Here is a 17,563-nt window from a genome sequence, read left to right on the forward strand (position 1 = left end):
AGATGTGCCTCAGTTCACTTCAGCACTCAGCTGGCAGCAGGAGACAGGCATGGGCACAGGAGGAACAAAGGAGGAACAAAAACCACTGGGAGCTTGAACAGGCAAATTCGCTTTATCAGTGAATTTATCAGTTGGGAATTCCACTTGGCAAATCTCTTAAATAGGTCTGAGTATGAAATACCACAAGAGAATCAAGAAAATTTTTATTGAGTTGCTAAGAAGCCTTTAATGGGAGGGGGTGTAGTAGTTTGAATTATCAAAATTTAGCCTTTTGGGACTGTGTGTCTTGTACAGGTTTCTGAAATGTATTGTAAAATTATTTTATAGTATATTCTCCTAATGGCTCCCAAAAAATGAACTCCCAGATGTTGCTTTGCACTAGCACAGATGGTTTTATAGTCTGTGACAGCAATCCATAGTATAGGGATAGACCATAAAAACAACAGCTTTCCAAAGGTCATGTTCTAGGTAACCTAGGTAATGTTCTCTGACATAAAATGTGGCTGTAAAATTTACACTTTGTCACTTTTTGAAGGAAAAAAGGACAGCATTAGGCAAGAATCCTGCTTTTGACTTTATTTCAAAGAGGGCATCTCCAGCAGTTTCCCATTATATGGTTTCTAATTGGGCCTTCATCACCCGAAATTGCCAAAATCCCTTCTGGCAGAACTTAGAATTTCTTAAGATCTTTAATTGTCTGCTGTACTCAACATGATGTGTATGAGCTAAATGAGGTGAAAGAGTTGGGTATTAGTACAAACAAGGTGTTTTCTGTTGTTTTACTTGTGAAACTGCATCGTGTTTTTCAGGCTGTGTCTGCCATTCTATAGCATGCATTTACATAAAAAGTAAATAGAAGTCAGATTAGTCCTTCACTCTGTTAAAGCAAAGGCTTTAATTTAAATTTAATTTAATTTAGTTTAATGCAGCCCTGGACTCAATGCTCTGTTTTGTGCCCAGGTTGGAGCCCACCTGCCAAAACACCCCAGTGAGGTGAGGGCCTGTGGTGCTCCTCTGGTACCATCTGCAAGGTGCAGTGCACTGAGCAGAATGTTTTAGGAGCATTCTTTAGTCCTTCATTTGCAAAGGGCTTCATGGAATAAAAAAAATGTCAGATGCTGTGGTGGAAATACAGCAGCAGATGACAAGAGCCTTGTCCATCTATTTCTGTACAGGCCATCTGCTGCAGGTTTTGTAGGAAAGGGTGAAGAGTTCACTAGGTACCTTCAGCATGCAACTCTCAAATAACTCCTGTTTCTGTCTTCCTCTCAGCTTTTTCTAGAAATCTCCTTTTTTATAATTTTATTTTTTATTTCTTGGGACCAATTTTGGATATTTTTTTCACCCTATGCGGGCAGAAAACTCTGTGTATATTTCCACCCTTGAGTCACTGAAATTGCCTTGGAATTTTGCTTGTAAAAAGCCACACGTTTCCCCCCATGACTGTATTTGGGCTTCCCTATAAGGACTGCAGGCTGCCCTGGTGCGCAGGGTGGGTGAACCCCCAGTTTCCATCCCCAGGGCCAGGAAATTGGGCAGGCAGGAGCCTCTTTTGTTCCTAGAAGTGCCTGCACAGAAACACTTGGGAGGAGTTGAACACCCGACTGGCAAGCTGACAAAAAGCCTTTATGGGAAGAGTGTGTGCTGCTAATTCTGGTGACAAACACCCAACAATAGTGGCGTGCTGGAGCTCACAGCAATTTGCATTTCACTGTGGACTTGCCAGAAATGAAGCGTGTTATATTTAGACCAACTGGAAGGGAAATCTCAGACACTGATTGAAATCACAAAACAAGGAATAGAATTAACTCTGATCACAACCTTTAAAACATAGACGGCTACAGATATAAAAGAGGGTGAGCACATTGGCTGTACAAGCTGACTGTGCAAATATCAAAATATTTGTACTTAAAGAGCTTCTTAGAGTATAAATGAGCTGGCAAATTATCTTCTTTTCAAGGGGATTTTTTTTCTTTTGCTTATGAAAGCACAGATCACCAGAGGGATAGAGAGCTTACACATTTTCTCTCTACTATTCCCTAGTACTTCACAAACCTTGATTTACTTCTTCCTTCTTCCATTTCACTTTATCGTCATTCCTGGTTCTAAAGCTTTTCTTTTGTTCTCCCCTCTGCATTGCTGCAGCAACTTGAAATGACTGGAGTGCCTCATTCCATCATTCCAATATGTTTTTGTACTTCAATTCTAAGCCACTTTCAACCACAGATTATTTTTTTTTTTTTACTATTTAAACTGTTGATTTTTAGGACACTTCAGGGGAAGAAATACACAACAGTTCAATAATGAGAGCAAGGTAAAACCACACTTTGGTCTCAGTCGCAGCTCAGCAGAAGTTCAGCTGCCATGGTCAGTGGAATTTGTTGTTTGAGGATTTTACATTTCCAATGGAGATGAACATTTGAAGTTCATCTGAGGAGAAGCCATTCCTTTTAGCAGGAATTCAGGGACTTGCTGACAAATACTTGAAAGTACTACTGGGAAGGAACAGAAATTAATCTCAGTGGTTGCTGTATGTGGTGTCTTAAAGCTGCTTACATTTTATGTTAGTGATACATTCATTTATGGTACTTCATAAAGAATACTTCTTTCAAGCCAAATCTTAGAAATAAAACCAGCAGACTTTTCATGTAGTCTGGACTGTATTTTGGAAAAACTTATATATTTGGTAGTTGGAATAGGAAGATGCAGTTCTTTTAACATAAAATGCTCCCCACCCTCTTAAAGATCTGAATTCATCTTGCAGTGAATTCACTTTGGTTTCTAGCATGTTCCCACAGGTTGTTGCTCTGAATTGTGTTATTAATCTGTTTACTGAGCTGTCACAGCCTAGCCTGGCTGTCAGTTTCAACAGCTACGTTCTATTTACAACAGCTAGTCAAGGAAAGCATCTGAATTTCTATTTTCTACCTTAACTTTAAAATATGCCTGTTATTTTTCATTAATTCCATGAGTGTTAACAGTGCAATTTCCTTTGCTTGTGACATTTTTCTAGACCAATTTAGCAGTCAAAGAGATTATTTTATTTTTCTAAGTCGTTATCTCAGTATTTTCTCTATTTAGTGGACTTCAAAATAAGAACATGTTTTGCATAAAACTCTGTAAAATTGCTTTATATTTATGTAAAATGTGCTGTCATATTTAACGTGGTCCCTGTCCTATAGCTGTGTCGTTAACATATATATTGCTTTGTTTGTTTTCAGACGTTTGGAACAAAACCTCATCAAAATCATTCCCCCTGGAGCTTTCACCCAGTACAAGAAGCTTAAGAGAATGTAAGTTTTAATAAGACCAACATGCAAGAGCAATCATGAATCTTCTCGCTTCAAGTTCAGTATCTTCATTTTAGAAACATATTGGCAATTGTGTGTTGAGATCGCTGGGGATCGCACAAATCACCTCTTCAGAGTGTAAGCAACAATGGAATTTGGTTCAGGATGCCTGACAGTGCGTGAAATCCTTAATAATGCTTAATTTCACTTCCTATTATAAACGGTGTGATTTAATTAGTTGCTAGTCTGTTCAAACTTCAAATCTGCTTCCTCAGAGAAGACGTGAAGTTCCGTTTCCCTTCTCCTCCGCTCTGTGCCTGTTGGCAGCACTCAGGGTGGCTGACCCCAGTGGAGCAGCAGTCACGGTCCTGCAGGGCACTGAGCAGTTCTTTGTAGTGCTTTTGATGTCCTGATGTTGAAATGGTTTGACTGTTTACAGGAAAACAAAGAAACCTGCTGGAGCTTGTTTTCTCTGTCGCTTAATCACCAGTAGATACCCGGATAATTCTTCCTTTTATTGCCTCTTGTGTTTTCTCTTTGGATTAAAAGAAAATGATAATCCTCATGTGTAGCAGTGCTGTCATGCAGATAACACGGGGCATTCCCCCAGTCAGGTTTTTCTTTCATTCTTGACTGAGATGTGAGAGATGATGTGACAGTTCCATGATGACACAAATAATGGTAGAGCAAGTTACCCCTGCTTCACCACAGTATGGAGATAATGATGTTGCCACTGGAGCAGTAACTTCCAGAAGTCATTCAGGCTTTGTAGATCAGTGCTAATGCTGCTGAAAAAATGCCTTTGCAGTTCTTCTCTGATGTGAACAATACGGGGCTTAAGACACTTGTCAGTTTATTTCACAGAAGACACTGGATTATCAGAGGCTTTGGGAAACTGAACTGAGTTTGCACTATACCATTGATTTAAGGGCAAAATTGCTGTATTTTCCAGCCCCAACTTAGCAAGTTCCTAGAGCTGAAGAGCTGTAAATATGAATCTTAATATTTAACAGGTAGAATCATCAGTCTTAGATGATCTCTAGTCTTCTGTCTCACTTTCAATATAGCTGTATGTATTTTTAAAGAAGTTCTGTATTGGATAGTAAGATGGTAATTTCAGTGAATAATGATGGATCCCTTTTCAGTGACCTAAATTGTAACTTTTTTATTATTAAAATCACTACTTAGTTCTTTCTAAGGTATGACTAATTTTAGATTTTTGCAATGGTTTACTGTCTTTTCATTTTTTTAGCATGTCTTTTCATGATTGGTGAACTCTACTTTTATGGGAGTTGACCAAAAAATACTCCTTAATGTAGATAGCTGCCCTATCCAACACAGCACTTGCTACATGAAATGATTAATGTTAGAATTTCACGGCAGAATTCCATTAGCAAGTGGTGCTAACAGCTTTTGGGGGTATAATTGGCAAATTCATTGAGATCTGAACTCATAATGAAATAATAAGTTATTGTGCCAGATGATCTGTGCCAAGGCTTAGTTAACATGACAGGATCCTTTGGGAGAACTTGGGGCAGGTACTGGGCAGCAGAATGTCCCATAACAAACCTGATGTTTTGACATTTGTTTATCCACCTTTCTCCCTGTTAAAGTTTAGTTCCTGCAGGACTGTGAAGGTGTGGATTGAGCCAGAGTTCTGTTACACATGGTTTGACACCATCCTCTCAAGATTCCCAGTCCTGTTAACACAAAAAATATACTTTGGTGAAAAAAATTACATCCTGAAACAAAATAATCATCCATCCTTTTCCCTTACAGGAAGGATGAGTTCAATATCACTGAAGTTTTGGTTGCCTTTCTTCATTTCTGTCACTTTGATTTCAATGAGCAGTGCCATAGCAGGAAGATTATCAATTAAATTAATGGATGCCCTACTGGGGGTACAAATGAAGAACATTCATATAATTGTTGTTATTATTACTATTAATTACTATAATAATATTTTATATTATTCGGAGGATAGTATTAGCATAACCCTGTAAATTGTATTGTATTTTTCTCCTTCTGATGAATAAATATGCAAGAATGTTAGTGATAATAGTCCTCATCTGCAACTCTGCACTCTCTGTATTTTGATTCTTTACTGAGTATTTCCTGCAAGATAATGAAGTTTCCTTTCCTTTACTAATTGGATAACTGAGATTAATTATGAAATTAGATCCACTTGTCCAACATAATCTTGCTATGACTTGGTATCATTAGGTCAACATGATAGCACAGAAATGTATATTAATTCAAGTGTTATACTTGCATATAGCTGCAGTTTGCTGTTTAGAATGTCTTCAACAACTTCCAGGATGGAAGAGTTATTTTGGTGATTAGGTGTAGTAAAGGAGCTGAAACCTATTTTGTCTTGGAATTAATCATAACTGCCCACATCTCCTTTCTCTACTCTTCTGAGGCTTTTAACTAACAAGTTTGTAGAGCAAGAGTGAGATGAGAGCCAAGTACATGGGATAACTTTGAAGGATGTGGTTGCGTATCTCCAGCTCTGATGCTTGTAGTGGCATTTCGTGTTGTCAGACTAATTTTATCACATTTTAGCAGAAAACACATTGAGATTTCACAGGCTTCCCAGTAGCTCTCTGGAGTTGTGACATTTTTAAGCAGCTTCTACAAACTAAACCATATATGACAAGGATTTTGCTGAGTACTCTTGTCAAATGAGAACAGTCCATTTTATATGTTGAAGATAATCAAGTAATCTGTTTTTAATAATGTTGATCAACAAAGAGAGTATTCAGCCAAAGCTATTAATAGTTTTGCAATTGGCTGCATGTAAAAATAAATCTGTTTTGTTTCAAAACCTTTTACATTGGAGACATTGAAGCCATACAGTCATATGTTACTCAGCAACTTGCAGGGAGGGTATCCTTGCTCCCCTGGTGCAAAGTCAAAACCAATTTATGTCTCCAACTGGTGACTGAGCACAGCCACCCTCCAAGGTGTGTGCAACAACCTTTTCAGAGATTTCTGCCGTGCTGTCAGTGGTGCAGGGAGGGAGGATGAGGTGACTGATGTCATCCCTGCGTGAGTGGAACCCTGATAATTTTATTACATTTCCAGTTGAAGAGGCACACTTCCCCTGAGTGATTCTGAGATACCCTAAACTAAGAAAATGAGCCTTATGTCACCTAAATTGTCTTAGCTGTGCAGCTTAGAAAAGCCTCTCTCTGTCTCAGTGTAAATGAAAGACATAATAGGGCAATCTTACCAAAGCAGGCCAAACAAAGGGAACAAAAATACAGGACAAAATTGAATCCCTTTCTCTCAGTCAAGTCAGAAGGAGATGGAACCTTCTTACTCGAGAACAGTGGAACTTGGGCTCTAATGGAAAGGAAATAATGTGTCTAATTATCTGCTAATGCTGATTGTAGTGCATCTGCATGAAGTGAGAGAGTGCATTGCCCAGCGTGGCATTTCTGCTCGTTCAGGCACCATTAGTTACACACTCATTAGTGTCCGGACATGGGGAGAGAGGAAGGATGCAAATGTTGAGTAGCAAATCACTAAAACAGTGAAATACTTCTCTCAAAACCAGATGCCCTTTTTCAGATGCTGCTTCTTGTTGTTCAGCAAACTTGCCTTTTCTCATGATTTTGGCAAATTTTAGTACATTCCTCAATAAACACATAGGACTGATCCACTTAGTACTTCTGCTTACTAGATAAAAAAGCAATAGCCAGTCTAAACAAGTTTCACAAAGAGCCTGTATAAAAATAAAAATAAATCTTCCTACTTTCACGGTGACAAGTTTGGCTGCTGTCAGTTGAGCTGCAAAGCCAAGAGTTTCCATCAAACTTGTGCTGCTAGGCAGGATGTTCTAACAGAAAACATCAGCAGATTGCAGAGCAATTCTTTATGAGCTTTAATAAAGAACCAAGCCTTAGAAAAGTTACCAAAAAAACAAACAGAAAAAAATCCCACTTTAAATGGCTAGATTTGAAAAGAGTTTGAGGATCTCATTAAAATTTTAACCAGTGTAATTTGTAGCTGAAAAAATGTAGAGAATGGAAAACCTCCTTACTTTCTGATTAGTAAGTTATCATTCAAGTGATGTTTTATTTAGTCTACTTGGATCCACAGACTGTGCCCCAGTGGAAATATCAGTGAAGATGTACATGAAATCCTGTATTGCTTCAGCTATCAGTGAAGAGATTTGATGCCAGTGATAGAAGCTGGTATCAGCTGTCAGGGAGTGCAGTGAGGTGGCTGAATGAAGGTTGTGTCCCAGCTCAGCACTTGGTTAAACTGATGGACAGAAAGTCTGGATGACAGTGACAGTCACAATGAGCACCCAGCTCTGAGCACCTGCCAAGTGCAGTAAACTGGGCTCCTTGTATAAAGTTACTGTGGCACAGTCTGTATTTGTATTGTGTTCCTGGCTGGTCGTAATTCAAATTGAAGAGCATTTCAAACCAGGAGCACAGTTTGAAAATACATCAGGCAATACTGAATCCCACTCACAGCACAGCCAAAGGAATGGAATCCTGCTGGGCTCCCTGACAGGGTCTGCAGTGCACTGGGGGTCCCACAGTGCTCTGGCTTCAGAGCTCCACAGTTCCCATCCAGATGCTTGAAGGCTTCTTCCAGTGCCTGAACTTGACCAGACTGAGTGGAATTTGTGCTGCTTGTTTTTTCTAGGCCATTAAAGCCCAGAGCTCAGTGGGGCAGTGCTGAGCTCCCTGCTTTGGGATCAGGGGCTGGGTGGGCACTCTGCATGATCCTCTCTGTTGTTACAAAGTTGGCCTTCCATGCCTGCATTGAAGTGTTCAGACCACCTTTAAGCTTTGTCATGGGCTGCTCCTTGTGCTGGAGGGCCACCCCACAGGGTCACAGTGTTAATGGCTCTGGGATGGTTTTATCAACATCACTGTTGTTCTTCCTAAAAACCTTTTTTTTAAACATCTATAAAATCAAAGACTTTATTAAGAAGGGTGACTTACTGAGACTGTGGCCTGTCATACTGACTGATGTTTTCTGATCCTTCCTGGAATTTGCCTGTCTCTGCCATTACATATTTCATCATTTCTCTGTGATTAATTCAATATTTACTTATGTTTTTACATTGTGTTCTTCCAATAAGCTACAGCTAAAATATTGTCATTAGATCCCTGTTTACTAACATTTTTTTTAATCCTTCTTTCTTTTCACAGAGACATCAGCAAGAATCAAATAACTGACATTGCACCTGATGCATTCAAAGGCTTGAAATCTCTCATTTCATTGTAAGTAGAAAATAGAACTGAATGGGCATTTGGAGAGAGCTTGCATGTAAGAGGAATAAAAATGATAATGTGCTGTCTGGGGGAACATATGTTTCTGTGTGCAACTGCCAGCTTGTGTGAAGCATCTGATCTTTTGTAAATGAAAAATTTTGTAAATGAGAAATGAAGTTTAGGAAGGAGGACTGTCTACAAGTCTCTCATAAGGCTGCTGACTTCTGCACTTCTTCAAATCAGTGCATTATTCAATCTCCTGTACATGAGCACCTGCAGGCTGCTCCATGCAGCCCTGCTTCTCATGGCACACCAAAACCTCATGTTTACACACCTCAGCTGTAATTACTGCTTTATTAAGCTGGAAGGGGACTCAGGTATGATTTCATACAGAAGATAAAAGGAAGGTAGGATCTCTTGACAGCCATTTGTTTCTCTTTATAGAACACAGAAAACTGATTTAGCACCAAGTTGAATTTACATGCAGCTGTATTTCAGCCTAGGTACCCACAGCACTGTTAAAACAGTCAAGCTTTTAATGCGAAAGAAGAGCCCTACAAGGTCAGAACCTGCATATTGAGGATAAATTAGAATAGAGTGGTAGAAAGCCCCATGTTAAAAGAGGAAAGCACAATAGAATGATATTTACCTGTGTTAATTTTAAAAACAGTGTGGAAATAATAATTTTTTTAATATTCATAAAACCCAGTGTGGTTTTTAAAAAACTGTCATTTGTTTCTGCAAGCTGCCATAGTTTTATTTCCTGAATACTGGATAATTCTGAGAAACTGAATGATTTTTTGACCAGGAGAATATCAGAAAGTTATTAAGTACTAAACTTATATGTTGCAGTAAACCTCTGAGCCAGAATGCAGAAGGATTGGCCCTTTCTTGTGCCCTGAATCCAGCTGGGAGAATGCCAGAAATATATATTAAGTGTTGCTGGTGTTTGTTGAATAGTTCAGGCGGTGTTATTCAACATGCTGTGGAAATGGTCAAATCCCTCACTGCTGTCTGGAAACAATTCAGCAAGAGAGTGACATTTACTGAACGCTACAGTTCTGGCTGGGTATGGAACTACTGCTGATGCTGCAGTGCTGCAGCTGCCTGGTCCTGGCAAACCTCCTGGCCAGGAGTGAGCTGGACACGACATTCCCACTGGGCTTGACCTCCCAAGGCAGAACTTACTCAGCTTTAGCACAGTTACCCCCAGGTGGCCTCGGGAGTGTGGGACAAAACACATCCGAGTGGACAGAGAGGAAATGAGAACATAAACTGGGCAGGGGTTTGGAGTGTTTTGACTTGCAGACAGAAGCAAGTGACCGGAGTGTGTATTCTCTGCCCTGTCATCCAAGGCAATATTTTACGTAAATGATGTTTGAATATGTTTCTGTCCAAGTGGGTAAAACAGTGCTTAAGTTAATGCCAGTAGGTTATGGCAGAGAGATGAGGTGCAGCACAGCAAGGCTGTAGCAAGGGAACTGCCTCCAAATCTTTCCTTTGTTCCATGTTTGCTTCAGTTTCCCTCCACCACAGGCACACAAACACAGTTTCTCCTCTCCTTGGCACCCTTGTTTCTAGGACAGTATCAACTCCAGTCTTGAAATTATCAGCCTTCTCCTCTAGGGTCAGTTGTCTGCTGTGTTTTTACTTTCTTTTGAAAGGTTTTGCCCCTGCAAAGGTAGGTCTTACAAATGTTTTCCAAATAGTTGACAAGCCATGGTTAATTTCTTCATCTTTCATGACCTGTCACCCAGCCCTGGCAGATTCCTCACTGTAGTTCTTTCAGTCTCTGAGCCCTAGATATCTTTATTAAGCAAGGGGATATGCTGGTCAGCAGAATCTGGGTTTCTCTGAAGAAAGCTCCCCCATGTTTCTACCCCTCAGAAGCAGAGTATCTTCTTTTGTCTGAGCTTTGCCACAGCCACCAGCCCAGCTCAGTCAGGCACAGAAGGACAAGTGCAGGAGAAAAGAGGACTCCTTGGCAGTGCCAGCCCTCCTGATGGCTCTGCCAAAGGGGAGAGAACAGGGAGGTGGAAAAGAAGTGAGACAGTGGCTGAGCAGTGTTCTCTCTTAGCAGCTCAGTCTTTTGGTGCTGATATTGTTACAATTCAGGATGGCTCATGTAAGGACACCTAGAACTCTGATTTTTTCGGAGGGCAATATAACAAGGTTTATTGAAAGGCAGATTCTTTATACAGTGTTTCAGTACAATGAATAGGATTGGTCCTTCAGGGCATCACCCTTTTGTGAACATCTCTACCGGTAAACAAGTTGAAAAAACACCAGGTGCCAGGAGGAAGAGATCTCCAGGGATTGCTTATAGGGATTGTTTCGGGTTCCTCCTCACGATTTCCCAGGCCAGACTGAGAGAGTTTTGTTCTTGGCTTTGCCACAGGCTTCAAGGCACTGCCTGGAGCCGAAGAATCCATGTTCTGACCACTGTCAGTTCCCACATCCTGAAGGAACACTGCTCTGCATACAAGGAGCAACTTCACTGTTCCTGCCCCTCAGTCAGATGTGATTGGTGAATACATTTTAATGAGGCATCACCGAGGGTTCATCTCTGCTCAGAGCAGCTGGACTTTTCAGCCAGCTGAGTTCCAACCAGAAGAAAGGAGAGGAAAGTATTAATGCACAAATAAGAGTAAGCAACTTGGTTTCCATTAAAAGTGAAGTGCTGCTGTATGACCTGATATCCTTGCGCTTTTTTTGGTCTGTTTTTATTCCCATTTTGTGCTCCTCCCTCTGCTCCCTGCTTGCATGCAATCACAGTGCTCCCTATGGGTCTGGAGAGCCAGAGTGCTCCTCTGGAAGGCAGCCAACGTTGTTAGTCTGCCTGCCTAATGCAGGCCTATATTTAGTGGGTTCTACTCTGCTTTCTTCTGAGGTCAGCTTGGCTTGGTGTTTCTAGGCAGAAATGCTTCTCAGAGTGCTCTGCCTGTTGTACTCGTGTTGAGATGGCAGAAAAAAGAGTATATTGCAGTTTTCAAAACATGGGAATGTTTATAACAGAAGCTGTTTCCTCTAAAAATGTATAAAACTTAAATCTTTTAAAAGTGCTAAGTGATCCATGTGCTAACAGGTCATACATTTTTATTGTAAATCCATATATTTTCTCTAACAAGAAATTCACCTGTGGGAGTCAAACAGGACACAAAATGATTATACTTGAAAGCAGCCATTTCTGCCTTGGGTTTTCTCTGCATTTACCAAAAGAAAGGCAAGTTTGTTCCTGTAGGGTACTCAAGACTTCTCCATTCCCTACATGCAGGAAAAAATAAGTTATTTTCTCTGTGCCCATTTTTCAATGGGATTTTGTTACCTATTCATATTACTCTTTGGAACACGAAATTTCTACTCAAAAACATTCGGGGATGCACATAACTTCTTTTTTCCTGGTTGTTACAGAATAGGGAACTGAAATTATTATGTTTTAAGAACTTTTTTTTTTCCCTTCTTCTTCTTCTTCTTCTTCTTCATCTTCTTCTTCTTCTTCTTCTTCTGCTGCTTCTTCTGCTTCTTCTGCTTCTTCTTCTGCTTCTTCCTAGAGTTTACTGGCTTTTCCTTTTCTTCCTCCTGTGCTGGAAGAATTAGTCTTGCCATGCAATACATCCTTCATATAAGTATGAGAGGAAATAGTGCCCTTGCATTGAGAAGTGTGGCAAAATTGGTTGGTTGCAAATGAATGTAATATCTGATTTTGAAGGAAAAGTCTGAGAAGCACTGTGTGTGTAGTGCCTGGTGTTTGTGTTCCATGGTCAGCAGGGCCTCTGCAGGAGCTGCAGTGGTTAATCACAGCCCAGAGCATGGGGGACAACAGGAATAGTTTCATGTTTCAAGACTGCTGCACACATTTTCTGAAGAAAATTAGTTTCTCATTGAATCACCTCAGAATCTGTCTGGTATCAGTGAGAGAATTGTATCAGCATTTACTTACTATTAATAGTAAGTAAATGCTGATACATCAAAGATAAATGCAATTCTTGGGGTCAGTAAACATCCCACAAATGTAGGTTTGGAAGGTCATATCCAGACTCTCTGGGGGCATTTTGAGATACGACAAAATAGTCTAAGCATTTGGGGTGTTAAACTGCATGAATAACTTTTAGACCATTGCAGAGGGAGAATTCCTTTGGTTTAGTTCATATACAGAATTAAGCTGATGAACACTTTCAAAGCTTAGATCAGCCTGGGCACAGAGACAAGAGACAGCTTAGGTTTTGACATAGCAGTCCCATTTAGACCATCATCTCTTGGGTGATGATGTATGGGGTGTCATTCATGGTGATTTGAAATCTGCAATAAAACACTGTCTATTGCAATAGCTGACAAACTTATTTTAAGGTAACAAATTGCTTTGGATAGTTCTACTGTGATTTATTTAGCTTAGCTTGTTCTGAAGAAATATGAAATAGTGCAGGGGGGAAAAAATTACATGTCTAAGTTTCTTTTAGATATTAGAAATTTATTGCTGTTTTTATCCCTATCAATTTGTCCTCTTCTGAAAACCTGAATTTGTGTTGAGCCTGTGCCATTGTACGTAGCTTGGGAAATATAATTCTTCCTAGCAAGAATTGTTTTCACAGTCTGAAGGAAAGTTAAAAGCATTCTGAGGACTGAAAAAGACATTGCATAAAGTCACAATTTGACACTTCAGTAAGAATGTTTCAGCCCAGCCAAAATAAAGGAACACTTAGCTGGAAACCATATGGTCGAAAGTAAGGGATTCTGTGCTAGGCTTTCATACCTCAAAAAACTCTGTGTCACCTTCAAGGGAAAAATCTCTGTATTCTGTGATCTGACTTAATGAAGCAGCTAAATTGCAACTACATTTGCAAGTAAGGAAGTAAAATAAAGGACACAGCAATTATTGTTTCACACCCTTTGATGGTGGCGTGTTAAATTTTAGTGCATCTGAAAGGCCATGTATTGGTAAAGTCAGGGCAAATTCCCTCATTTTAAAATGGTGCAAGAAGTCAGAATGGATAGAGACTGTGAAGAATCAGTGTAAATTTCATGTTTTAAGACCCTTCTGCTGAAGGTTTGGTCCATCATTGATTATAGTTTGACTCAAACATACTAGTTGGCTACATTTGCTTCCTGTGCTTTGTTTGTGTTTGGTGTGTCCCAGAACTGCAGATCAATCTATGCAGGGATTATTTGCACTGTTTAATCTTTATTTCAGAATAACAGTTGGGTTAAACAGCAAAACCTGAAGTTTAGTAGTAACAATTAATTGTTTAATTGGAAATTTAGTATCTATTTAATTGGAAATTTAATGTCTTGGGATGGATACATCTTTAGGGGACTATTAAAATATGATGCCAGAATTAGGCTGAGGAAACACAATGCCTCATTTGTGTCTGTTTTGTATTTGTATAACTTCTTGTTGTAGATCCATAATGACTCTTTAGGGTGCTGCTCCCAGGGATTTCCAGTGCTTTCAGTGCTGCCTGGGGTCTGTGCTTTATGTGCTGTGGCAGGCCCAAGGCTGACTTGCTTTCCTAAAGATGAGAAGCCAATGAAGAATCAGGAACCCCCACAAAAAAAAAAATCTTAGTAGGTTTTTTGGTGTTCTAATAAATGTTCCAATTCACTGATTCACTGTCTACTGGCAGCAATTACTGAGCGAATTTTATTTTTATTACATGTTAACTTTGTTAGTGTATTTTTAATTTAAAAAAAATCCTTTGGGTCTAAAATTTCAGGTGCTTTGGGATAGAAGAAGGGTTATGTTCCTGTGCCAAGCTTGCACATTAGCCAGGACACCTGCGTGTCCTGCAACACGTGTAAGGGAAGCAAGTGAAGACCATTTTTAGAACTTGTAATGCCAAAGGCCAAATCTCCGAAAATTTACCAATGCTGGGAAAAGCACTGGAGATTTAAATGAAGCTCTTAAATTGAATCAGTCATGTTTCCTGCTTTTTTATTTTTTTTTGTTTGTTTGTTTGTTTTGTTTGTTTGTTGTTGTTTGGTTGGTTTTTTAAAAAGTTTGGGGGGGGGTTATCTTTTTGGGTTTGTTTGGTTTGGATTTTTTTTTTTTTTTTTTTTGTCTTTGTTTTTTGGGGTTTTGTTTGTGTTTGTTTGGTTGTTGTTTTGTTTTGTGAGTTTTTTTCGTTGGTTTTGGGGAGGATTTTTTGTTTGTTTTGGGGTTTTTGGGAGGTTTTTGGAGAGGAGGGTCACAGGGACTCCCAGCCTGGCTGAGGCAGAAGTTGCTGGTTCAGAGCAGGAGCCTGCTGGACCAGGAGCCAACCCAAGTTATGATCCTTGGTGTGTGTGCTCTCCTGGCTGACACAGAGAACTCTGAGCAAAGCAGGTTTTTTGGGCTTTTTTCCTGCAGTGGAGGGCACTGAGAGCTGCAGAGCAGTGCAGATGTCCCCTCCTCTGTGCAGCCCTGGCATGGCAGGCAGACATGGCACAAGCTGATGTGGCTCTGTGCAGTGCTGAACATGAATATGAATTAGAGACAAGTGCCTGAGCTCTCATCCTGACTTTTGTTTAGCTGCTAATCTGTTTGAATGCTAATGTGCCACATGCACATAAGCCAAATTAGTTTGGAAAATGCCTATTTTCCTTTTCATGGCTTCTGAAAATCGAAGCTTTGTTTTATTTTATAAGCTATTTTGATCTGTTTTATTTTGCTCAAAATAATAAAGAAGATGTATAAACACATCCACAGTTGAAAGTTCAGTAGCACACTGCACTATGACCTTCTGACTCTCAAAAATAAATGAAAAAAAAGTTGCTTTGAGGGTCTTACTTTGATACTTGCATTCAGTAGTACCATAGGATATGAGTGTTGATATTTCTTTAAGGTTTTGCTTTCCCCCTAAGTGTTTTACCTCTACAGCCAGAATAACCCTTAGGATGAAGTGGGGATGTTTTTACTTTCCATGGACATTTTGTAAATCTTACCTTCTCACTTCTTCTTTGCTGTTGTACTATGAATTATTGATCAGGACTGCTGATCCTGCTCCTTCACAAAACTAGGGAAGATATTCTTCTGACATCCCAGAGTTTGCAGTCTAAACTGAGTGTACAGATGACACACTTGCTAAAGAAAGGTTTTTCAGAAAGACTGAAAGATGAAGAGGAGGCATTCTGGGTTCTATGGCCATTCATGTTTTAACCTTTCACAAATATTTTATTTGCAGAGGTTTTGGTTTTGCTTTCTGATACAGGTTCACACATCTTTGTTCAGAAGGAAATCTGTGAGTCAGCCTTTCACATGTTGGTTTAGAGCCCAGTGAGATCCAGGGACTTGAATGTTTTGTCTGAACAATTCTGTTAAACCTTTCCAAGTTCAACCACCATTTCCCTCTAGCTTTGGATAGAGTATAAAAATCTTCATGTATTGCATTAAATTTTGTTGAAATAGGAAATTGTGTGTGTCTTTTGAAGCTAAAGTTAAAAACCAGAAAAATTTAGAAGCATTCATTACTCACAAGAAACACTGATGGGAGCAGCACATTACAAACACCTCCTGACTCTGTACTGGATGGAGAAATTGTTACATTTGTTTAGAGGGGATAGAATGCTGGATGACCCCTTATTTCTTGACTAGCTCTTGAGTTCCTGCTAAACTGCAAAAGTAATGAAAAATTTGGTTTTTTTAGGTTCTGGTATTTAAATGGTGTTATTTTGTTTAGGCTCAGAAATGAGCTGATCTGGGAAGGCTCCCACAGGGTGATGGGCTCCCAGTGAGTGATGAGGAGTAAACTGAAGTGGGGATGCTCTGGGAAGGCCAGGGGGTATTGGAAATGGTCTGTCGTGTTAAGAATTTGTTTTTCTGTATGTTAACTCTGCCTAATAGTTCAAACATTGCAAGGCAGGGTGAGCCAGGATTTCAGCCAACATCCCAGCCTCACATGGCCTTTTGATTCACTGCCAGCCTATTGTTCCACATTAACAACTGAGGGAATCAACCAGTTTAGTGGCACATAAGCAGCAGAGTTTTGGCATGAGCTGGTTTATAACCATTTGCCATGTCCTGTGTAGAGCATAGAAATTACATGAATTCTGGTTTTCCCAGTTTAAAGTGTCAAGGTGAGGCAAAATGTTGTCAGAGGGAGCCTCATAATCTTCCCTTTTAGCAGGACTCACAGAAGCTTCTCAGCCACTCTCTGGTTGTGACAAATGGCACCGACCTGCAGAAATGACACGAGCAAATCCTTCAGCCATGATTGAATTTCTGGTGTTCCTGTCATACATGATTTTGCCCTGATCACTGGGTAACACATCTCAGCATAATGGAGCTTCTGTCTCTCTCCCCCCTTTGTTCAGTTTCTAAGGATAATATATGTGCATTTTTCCATTTAAAAATGAAATATTTTTCCTGTTAAAACTGAATCGTGGATATCAGGTCATATATTTATGGTTGATTAAATATACACACTGACTCCTATTTTTGTTATTAAAGCTTTACTGATTTTTATAACTAAGCCATACCTAAATTATTTTGGAGTTCCTGAAATATATGTCTATTTCCAGTTCAAGATAAATTTCTTTATATTAGTTCATTGAAATGGTAACAGCAGCTGGTGAAGCCATAATATTTTATCCGATGATGCCTGTGTCACATTTCATGCCAATTACTGTATCTTAAGAGACTCAGTTATATGAAATTTTATCGACAACCAGCTTGTGCTCTCTGGCTTTTAAAATTCAGTATTAGTGAGCAGAATTCTAGGTTTTTGCATCAGACAATGTGAGCCTTTCAGTGGCTAAAATATTTCTAAAAAGGATGGAAAAAAAATCCCTTAACAGAATGAAAAATATTTCAGATACAGTTTTTGGATGATGTCCAGTTTCTACATTAAAAATGCCTTCCAACACCAGACGAAGCCTGAATCATAACGACTCATTTAATGCCATGTGCTCTCTGAAAAGAAAATGAGATCAGTGGTTAAATGAAATGCCCACAGATCCTGGGCATGGTGCACCATGGTCAATAAAGATGATAATGCAGAGATGTGGGAGGACACTAAACTGGGCTGTTATTTAAGATTTATTTTGTCTTCCTGAATGTTT

General features: G+C 39.6%; 1 protein-coding gene across 3 annotated transcripts in view; it reads left to right on the forward strand.

The window, feature by feature from the left end:
- Positions 1 to 17,563, forward strand: part of SLIT3 (slit guidance ligand 3) — a 473,506-nt gene that overhangs the window by 314,244 nt on the left and 141,699 nt on the right. For all 3 annotated transcript variants that reach the window (XM_083871948.1, XM_083871949.1, XM_083871950.1), the window contains 2 exons: positions 3,222 to 3,293; positions 8,468 to 8,539. In XM_083871948.1, coding sequence (XP_083728074.1) covers positions 3,222 to 3,293; positions 8,468 to 8,539 — 144 coding nt within the window. The remainder of the gene's footprint in view (positions 1 to 3,221; positions 3,294 to 8,467; positions 8,540 to 17,563) is intronic.

The sequence above is a fragment of the Zosterops lateralis genome (genome assembly GCF_965231275.1).
Source record: "Zosterops lateralis genome assembly, chromosome: 14".
Lineage (NCBI taxonomy): Eukaryota > Metazoa > Chordata > Aves > Passeriformes > Zosteropidae > Zosterops > Zosterops lateralis.